The 9,539-nt window shown below is 44.8% G+C and overlaps 1 protein-coding gene across 1 annotated transcript in view; it reads left to right on the top strand.

The window, feature by feature from the left end:
- Nucleotides 1-1,513: 1,513 nt before the first annotated feature.
- Nucleotides 1,514-9,539, top strand: part of NR5A2 (nuclear receptor subfamily 5 group A member 2) — a 149,575-nt gene continuing 141,549 nt past the window's right edge. The window contains exon 1 of the mRNA XM_037825090.1: nt 1,514-1,704. Coding sequence (XP_037681018.1) covers nt 1,641-1,704 — 64 coding nt within the window. The 5' untranslated portion in view covers nt 1,514-1,640. The remainder of the gene's footprint in view (nt 1,705-9,539) is intronic.

The raw sequence follows: 9,539 nt of genomic DNA, 5'->3' as shown, positions 1-9,539 counted from the left end.
CAAAGATGATTGTAATCACCCAGTCCTTTTTAGCGTGGAATACATATTTAGCTACCCAGCTAAGATAATTCACTTCCCAGCCTTCTCTGCCCCTAGGTATGGATATGTGTCTCAGTTCTGCCAAGTGAGATATAAACAAAGTATTTGCGTGGTACTTTCTGGAAGTGTTCTTAAAAAGGAGCAAGCTTCCTCTCCCCTTTTTTCATTCTGCTTCCTGAAAGTGATGGCTGGCACTCTAGCAGCCATCTTGAAACATGAGGACAAGAGATGGAGGATAATAAGATGGAAGAAGCTTAGGTCCTAGACAACTTTGTAGAGCTATGTACCATCCCCTGTCTACCACTAAACTTCTTTTATAAGAGAGAAATAAATGTCTTGTTTAAACCTTGTTCTGTTTTTTCTATTATATGCAGTCAAATATTATACTAAAAAGTAAAATTTTGTCTAGGAAAAATGCTGTACATAAACATCTTGGTTTTTCCCAAAACCCTCAGAGGGAAAACAGTTTGCCTCATTCGCAAAGTCAAAACAAACAAGAAAACAGTTAGCTGTTCCATAACATGGGAAAAGACAGGCATTACTCTAAGATTCCAGACATTATTACTTTAAAGAACAATAGAAATATTCAACAAGTGTCTAAAATGAGCTATGGTAGTTTGAGTAATAGTCCTTTCATGAATTCAGTTCAAAAGACCATGGTGAATAGTGATCCAAATTTTCTCCATGGATTCAAACAAAGAATAATAACTTTAAAATTACAGAAAATGTATTAAGCATTCATCATTTTCCAGCACTAACCTCAAAGTGTAAGTTTTGCTTTTGGGGGGTAAAAAATCATTAACTGACCAATGTATAAATAAGTTAAAGGTAGGTCCTCATCTAATGAGTAAGCATACTAAAATGGTTGGTTGACCAAAATATAGAAAAAATAAATGACCATCAGCTTGGAAATGCTACTGCAGCGCTTCAAAGTGCCAATCATATTTGCAGTCATCACTTAAAGAATTTATGTCTGCCAATGTTATCATCAAAAACATATTTACAGAGGTCACAAGAGCTATGTCTGCCCTCTTCTATGCAAAGAGGTGATGACATCAAGAGAGCATGTCACAAGCTTCAGATTAGTTAGTGGATTTAAGGTGGTTTGGAGCTTTATCCACTAAGTATGATCTTCTGACCCCTCAGTTTTACAACTTTCCACTCTCTGCTGCACAGCACCTCTCCACTTCTGAGTTAATCATTTCTTTGCCATTATCTGCCAAGAGTTCTTATCTCTTTTGCTGTCACTTTATAACAGGGTCCTCTTATCAACTTGCATAGAGTCATGTGATCACTCCAAGCCTATCAAAAGTTTCCATTCTTCTGATTAGAAACCATCATGAAACTGGATACATGGTTTACAGCAGGTCACTAATGCTGGAAAAAGTACAGAGTCCAGGGAAAGACTTGCTCGTAACTTTTTGAATTCTTGGATTTTTTTTTTTTTTTTTTTTTTTTTTTTGCATTTTCCTAACTTTCACTAAGGGTTACTGTAGTCTGACGTGTCCTCTCCAAGGCCAAAAAATTTGACAATTGGCACTTCTTCTTACATTCAATGATTTCTGCCCTTAATCAAAGGACCACCTGTAATTTCACTAAGAATGTCTTCTAATTCAGACACAGGGGATTTACAAGAATCTCTAAAGCATGGATTTACACCTATTGGTAAGTAGGAGTTGCTTTATTTATTATCTTTATTATTCTACTACTACCTTAATACATGTAATTTAATCTCATTGATGGATTCTGTTTTATAAGGCACTGCTTTTCCTATTGTGTTTATTAAAAGCACATAATAAGCTCATGTGTATATGATATGCTTCTCTTTCTAGCAATTAAAAACAGCAAGTGTGTTGGGACATCATTCTATTTGCCTAAAAGAGCTGGAAAACATATTACATAGCATATGGATTGTATTCTTAATATTTCCTGATAATTTTAAATCTGAGATAATAAACTGGTATTTGAACAAAATTAGAGATTTGAAGTTAACCTGTTGAGTTGTCATTTATCAAACTTTAACAGATAGCTTTCAAATATTTGTGAAGTTTCTAATTCTGTCACACCAAAGTACTGGTGTCTCACACATTGCAGATACTCTAGAAAATATTTTATTTTTCTGGCAGATATAAAATCATACCCCCCCAAAAAAAGTAAATAAGGCTATTTTTATTTTTAAAAGAACAAAAAAAGAGAGTCCCAAACTCTAATTTTACAGCAAGAATATATTCAATTACTCCTAGAGGGAAAAGACTAAAGGGAAGTGATTCCCAGTGGTCTGTAATTATTAGTCTGTTGGAAATCATGTCCTTCCTTTCCTCTAGTTTTTGAAGGACCTATGCCTTTTCTTGAAGTACTTTCTCAAGACTTTCAGATTAGGATTTCCTTCCGAATTTTCTGAGGTCTGTCAGGCGCTGGGCTCTGAGTTGTGTTGTAGCAAGAAGGTAAATCAAGGCTGGGGCTTTTCCTCTCTTCCCGCCTTGGTAGCCAGCTGACTCCACTGAAGGCAGTGATTGCCTTTTTTACGGGCCAACTGACACCCTAAAGTATATCAATTGGGGAAATGGTTAAAAAAAATTTTTTGTACTTAAGAAAAGTAAACACCGGGTAAGGCAGGCAGAGTGCAACAGAGAATCAATTGCTCTGCAGATAAAAGAAACTACAAGCACAAGAAAGGAGCTGGAAGAGAAACACAAAACTATTCCAAACCCTTTCGCCTGGCAGAAACGCCGCGGTGAGCTAGCACCCACAGCGCTCGGCGTTTACACGGGTTGGCGTCGGGTGCTCGCCGCGAGAGCACGCTCGAGCCCGAGACACTGGCGGCGCGCCTTTGGGGGGAAACTCCATCCGAGACTCGCGCCGGTGCGGGGTTATCTCCGGCTTCCGCCGCTGGGCTGTGGGCTGCAAATGAAGAGGGGAGCGGGATCTGGAGACCACACACGCGCATCTCCTGCGGTGTTCCCCGCTCCCCGCGCACCCCATCCCCCTCTTCCCGAGCGAGAAGGAAGTAGGGGCGCGGGAGTGCAGATCTCAACTCCAGGTGCAGGGAGGTGTTTTTGAACTGTGTTTCAGAGGGTAGGGATTGGAGATGGGGGTAAAGGAAGAGTTACAGAGGGTAAGGTAAAGGGAGGAGACTCTTTTGTCCTTTGCTACCGCAGAAGCACCGAATTCAAGCAGTCCGCATCCCGCACTCACTCGGCACTGGCTGTGTTGGGCAAGAGGCGGGTCTTCCTGGGCGCTAACGACGCACCCGCAGTCGGGACTCGGCCGGATCGCTGAGGGCTGGGGGCCGGCGGAGCCCCTCTTTAGCTCCGAGGGACTGCACTTCAACGAAATTCCGAAGGAGGCCTCACCCTGCCTCATCCGTCTTTACCCCAACACCCTAAACCTGCCCCAGCACTTCCCGGCAATTACAGCTAATTTTCCGGTAACAGAGACCTCTTTTCCGATCTTGCTGTTCTCAGCCATCCGCCCTGGCACACTCTCGCCCCCTCTGCCAGGTACTGACTGCAGCACAACAGGTGTTGTGAGATGTCCCCGTTTGCAGCATCTTTGTGACCCAGAGGCAGCTGCTGGCATCGACAATCCATTAGTTTGCGGCGAAGCCTCCAAGGAGGGCTGAGGGTCATTCCAGAGGCTCTTGGCTGCACAGAGGGACCCGAAAGGCTGAGAGACAGGGAGAGGGTGCGGTGCGGAGCCACCAGATTGAACGGTTGTATTGAAATGGCCATCCATGAAGGAGAGTTACTTCTTGGTGGGGTCTTTCTGACACCGTCCAGAGACAGCCCACTGACGAGAACCTATGGGTGCAGCAGTAGAGGGTGTCTGAGGTCCTCGGAGTAGCTTTGAGATGGCAAATATCAAGTTGGGATGGATTTGTGAGTGGTTCACAGTATTGAGCTCAATATATGTAGAGATGAGTCAGAGTTTCCAACCCCGCACTAATTCAGTCAACTGTGTTGTACCTTTATTTGAAAAGCTGTATCCACAGGTTCTGTCTTGGCATCGGCATTTTCTTCTATGTACATTGAAGGTTCCATGAAAGTTATGTGTAGATGTCTGTGGTCATGTAGAAAAGTAGAATAAGATATAGTTGTTCCTCCTGCCTACCTACAGAAGACTCAGGTTGTAACCAGGATTGTTCCCGTAAATTTAACCAGCCCTCGAACACTGGCCAGTCTCTTGGTTTCTGGCCTAGGTATTTTCTTTCTCTCAAATGGGGAGATTGTACTGAATGATCTGCAGTACTAATTTAACAGGCTTTTTTTTTTTTTTTTTTAAAGATGGACATAAGGCATTTGTCTGTATAAACAAAAAAGCCAAATCTCTGTGTTAGGAAACATTAGAACAAGTGTTTTTTGACCCATCCCTACAATATGCCTCCTTTGATCTGTATTAAATTTATATAATACTTCAAATTAAGCACACATATGGAGCATATCATTCACGTTCAATATAATACTGTACATTTTGTCTGCATAGCTAAGGGTATATAATACACATGGCAAACACTGTATGGAGGCTGTGATGTAACACTGTTACCCTTAACAATCTTGGAATCTGATTTTATTCCAGTGATAATCTGTAGCAAGCTCTGTGCCCATAAGGATCTCCAAAAGGAGACATCATTTGGTAGAATAGATAGCCCTTTATGTCATCCTAACCTCTAGCCAGCTTTATTTGCAGTGCAGCTTAGAATACCAGTCACCCATGCCAGTATTCTGATTCTTGCTCCTGGGGCTTGGACAGCCAGTTGCTTCTAGAAAGCTAATTTTGGTGCCTCCTCTCCTTCCCTGCCCTAGCCCATCTCCAAATCAGCACTCACCAGGTTCCTCTTTACTGACCTGCACCTACTAGTTGTGACTGACATTGAAGTATCTCTTTAAGACCTCTTTAATTAAACCAAGAGAGATTTATAGAGGGAGAACAGAAGCTTGGTGATGCTTTTCTTCTTTACTTGACCCCTCCACCCAGGCACAATGTCTAGGGTTATCTTGGATTCAGCCTTGGTTGTGAGTCGAGGTGGAGAAGGGCTCTGGCCCAGCCTTCCCCAGCTACCTCTGGGATGCTCTAGGCAGGACATGAGTCAGAAGCCTTTGCTCCCCAGGCCCGGAACCTAGATCTAGATAAAATAACTTCCTTGGATTGCATTTCTTCATCATTCATCTTATTGGAACAAAAACTTCCCTGAGAAAAAACTGTTGTCTTCAGTGAACCTCAGGTAGTCATGAAACTGAGGAGGCTCTGGAGAAGGTTGAAATCTGACCAGTATGAACTTGGGAATTAAGCCTGGGAGAACCATGTGGACTGAAATTAACCAGACAAATTAATAAAAGCTTCCTCTTTTTTAGTCTTTAGGGAAGCTCTATTATAAGTGCTTGCATGTGAGTGACAAGTAAGAAAAGATATGTTTAATTTTTAAACCCCAAATAACCTAAATAGAGGTGACTGTGAGCAGTTTTATTTGGAAGTTATGTTACTGTGCTTGAGGACCTCTTAAGCACTTCAAGAGAGCCAAGTTAACAAGTCTCTCCCACCAGAAAGATATATCTTTAGTGGTCCTAGAATGGATAATGATTCCCTTCATTGTTACTTTCCTTACAGAAATGAGTGTTGGTGAAGTTAAGGGGAAAGAAGAAAAAAAAACAAAAAACCAGTGTTCTTTTTTTAACAGCCAGGTATGCTGTTTTACTGGAACAGTCTCATTCAACTATAAAGTTTACTTTGTTAACCCCATTTTACAGATGAAAAAACTGGAATCAGAAAGGTCATGCAATTTGCACAATGCCACTCAGCTCGTCAGGAGAATGAACTACAAAAAGAACCACATAGATATGATTCTCAAATCCATGTTCTTTCATTAGAAACTACTTGCCCTTGTCCTTGTTATACAAAGGAATTATGATGAAAACAATGTTGGTGTACTCAGACTTTCTTCAGAAAGGCATTTTGTGCTTAAGAGAGAAGTTTCTAAATTGTTCTTTATCTTCCTTTTCATTGCTCCCATGGGAATCAGATCCCCGCAGAATTCAGAAGGGTGGGATGGGGAGTGGTGTTTGGGAGGCAGTGGATGGAGACAGAGGGAGGGCTGAGATCAGAGCCAGGTAGGGTGGGAAGGCACTTCTGGTTTCCTACTTGAGACTTCTCTGGAAAGGATCTCTGGAGTTTGGATGAAGTTTGGTTGTGTATAGTGACAACTCACAGAAACAGGGCTACCCACTGTGAGAAGGGAACTGGGAGGAAATTCAGAACATCTACTTGTTAGAGAAAATCGGTGAGGGTAAGGAGTACAGGAAAATCACTCAAAATAAGTGATTGAGTTTAAAAAGGAAGAGGCCAGTTTTTTTTTTCCCCCTAAGAAACAAGCATCCAGTGGGGGAGAAGGGACAGGGAAAGAGTTTAGTCACCTCTGTTTTTAGTTTAGTTTTTATTAAAGCACTTTTGACAAACTCACGTGTGTCTCCTGCAGTGAAAAATGATGGTCCTACACCCAGCGCTAAATGCTTGGTATAGTAAATGCTGGAGTCCTTGCTCAGATTCAGGACCCCGGCAGCCTCTGCTCCTTCTCCCGCAAGTTCTACCCCCTCCAGCTGTCTCTAGAGGATTGGAAAGTAAATTGGTCAGAATCAGCCTCCAGGTCCCGAAGCAACTTCTCACAATTACCAGACAAGAACCGTGGGGGGAAGTGAATGATTTTGTCTCAAATCTTGACTCACGCTGGCCATCATCTGCTAATTGTAAAAGTTGTCTCCAGGTTGGAGGAGGAGCCAAGCCGACGCCCTTCAGATAGCGGTACCAGGGTAACCGCCAGGACCCTAACACCTTCTCTAGTTCCACACCCTATCCCGGAGGGTGAGGATATCACAGCAAGTTTCTCCAACTTTCATTTTTTTGCTGACACAGAGGGACCCAAATTGCTCAAAGGCCATGCTCCTCTCTTTGATTTTAAGAACCAGAAACCACTCGTGCTGGGGCTCTCCTTGAGGTAAGGGCCTCCGGAGAGGTCCATCTCCCTCTGCACACACCGAAGAATTCAGAAGCAATGCAGGACGATACCCCTTTGCTCAAGAAACTTCCAGTCTGGCCGGATACAATTGAGTGGTAGCCTGTGATAATCCGGTCCTAAGGATTTAGTTGCTAGACTAGGTTGAAGAAGGGGAGGAGAGGCGGGGTGGAATGCAAGTGTTCAGATAGATCCGCAGAGTGCTTCGTGGCCTGCTGGCGCTAGCATCATCACTGGGGACCATCACTCAATGTTCTGGTTCCTCCCGAGGATGGACGGGGGTGGTTCCGAGAGTGCAGTCCTTACAGTTTTGAACTGGAGCTGACTCACATCTCCATTTCAATTACAGAGAGGAAGAAATAGATTAGATTGGACCACCTACACGAGATTATTTCTCAAACCCAGCTCCATTCTCAAGACCAGATCTCCATGTTCACTTCGAGGAGCAGCGACTGACTATACCAAGGCTGGGAGCACCTGGACCCTCGGTTTGGGACACCACGCTCGAAAGAAAAGAAAGACAAGTTCTTCAGTGAAGCCCTTTTAACACAGAGCCGCGGATTCCGATAATCTAAGCCAAACTCTTGTCACAAAACCCGCCTTTTCTTCGGAGCGTGAATGGGAAGCTGTCTGTGGAAGGAGGTGGGGGAACCTGGATTATCCAGATAATTGCTTCAATTTTCCGTTTCCTTCCCAGTAAAGACTGTGCCGTGATTTATTAATGTACTCCCATAGTGATTGTGAGTCAATCGTCGTTGGAGGGCTACCCCAATGGACAGTCTTTCAGGGTTAGAATGTCTAAATTGGCGGCAGTTTTTCTCCCCGCACTAGTAGCTGTTGTTGGTGAGGTCTTAAATAGGTATTTACACATGCAATAAAAAGAGATTTTTTTTTTTTAATGAGGCACGAATTCTCACCTATTCAAGTCTGGTTTTTTGTTTTGTTTTGTTTGTCTTTTTCCAAAACTTCAGCCAATATGTTCCTTGGTAATTTACAGCAATGTGCTGTAAATGAAACAAAGCTGCTCCTGACGCGCGCGCAGGGAAAGTCAGGGGAGGAGGCGGACACCTTGGCTCCCTGAACCCACACAGGAGTCGTTGCTAAACTTAATTTTCAGAGAAAGGCAAACATACTTCAGAAGGGCTTTTCTGGTGGGAGGGGCGGGAAAATGAGGCAGAGTGGGATCCCAAATTGGCTAATAAACAAGCTTGTCTTTTCTCTCTCGGGCTCTTCCGGCCTCCTGGTGCAAACCTGTAAAAATCTACGTTTCTCCCCGGGCTTAAAAAGTAGATACTTGGGGAGAGAAAAGTAATTATTGTAGTTTCTTAAAAACACCAAGAAGTAGGAATGGAGGAGATGGCGATGTCAATTGTTTCCAAGAATTAAGGTTTCCAAATTTCGTGTGAGGTTGGGTGGGTCACGCGAGACTTCTACCCAGGCGCGAGGGAGAAGCGTGTCTACCACTCTGGTTTACCCGGACATGTGCTTGCCAACCCTAGGAAACTTGAATCACTCCCGAAAATCTTGACATTTCATCCCCTTTCCAGCCCGTACTGGTTAAGCAGGTGGGGCCACCCGACACTTTTCAGGTCAGGTCAAGGGCAGGCTGTTCCTGGCGCGGCCTCTGAAATGCTGCGCGAAACCGCGGAAAGGTGGGGGCAGAGGAGAGGAGCAAGACAGTTTGCATCCTGGCGGTTGGGAGTACGCGAGCTCCTCAGCTCCAGTCCGCGGCATGAATGGGGCGCGCCGCCCCGTAACGCTGAGCCTGAATAAAATATGCCAGGGTTGCGCTTCTCGCGCTCATCAAGGCTGCGGGAGCCTCCCAGAGCCATCATCCTTCGTAATTGCAACCGTCAATCAACACTTTAAGACAAAGTCAGAACTGGGAAGGGCAAGCCCTGGAGACCAGTCTCGCCTGCAAGAAGAAGATGTGGGGGGCATGGGAAAAAGGGAAGAGAAGTTTGCCAAAAGTTGGCAGAGGCAGAGGGAGTCCAGGGTGAGGATGCTACAGTAGCTAAAGGTGGAGGATTCTCCCCCGGCTTCCCATCTCGGGTTTCGGCCACAGTGAAATTTTCCGCAGCAGAAAGACTGGGGTGTATTCCTAGCGTGATTCCAGTAAGAGGCAGAGTGGCAGTTGGTAAGATGTCCCCGCAGAGGCTGACACGCGTTTGCCGGCTCCGGGGGGCTCTATCCTCAGATGCCGGTAGCTGTGTCTGTGGGTCAGTCGAGACCACCACGACATCAGCATTTAGACACGCAGGCCCTGTTACACCTACTTTCATCTCTATTGCCTCATCTCCCTGCGTGCACTTGACTTGCCCACCTCATGCTGCGATTTTGCAATCCAGAACCACCCCAAGATAACAGACCCGAGGCGCCGCGTGCTTGGGCTCCCCCTTCTCCAGCATTCTGGAAGATGCCCAGGCCGACCCTAAGTCACCAAGCAGCGGGTCTCCTGCTCCAATGCGGGCCCCTGTCCCGCGGAATTGAAGGGGCA

The sequence above is a fragment of the Choloepus didactylus genome, chromosome 2 (genome assembly GCF_015220235.1).
Source record: "Choloepus didactylus isolate mChoDid1 chromosome 2, mChoDid1.pri, whole genome shotgun sequence".
In the NCBI taxonomy this organism is placed as follows: Eukaryota; Metazoa; Chordata; class Mammalia; order Pilosa; family Megalonychidae; genus Choloepus; species Choloepus didactylus.
This window is presented reverse-complemented; position numbering and strand designations above follow the sequence as displayed.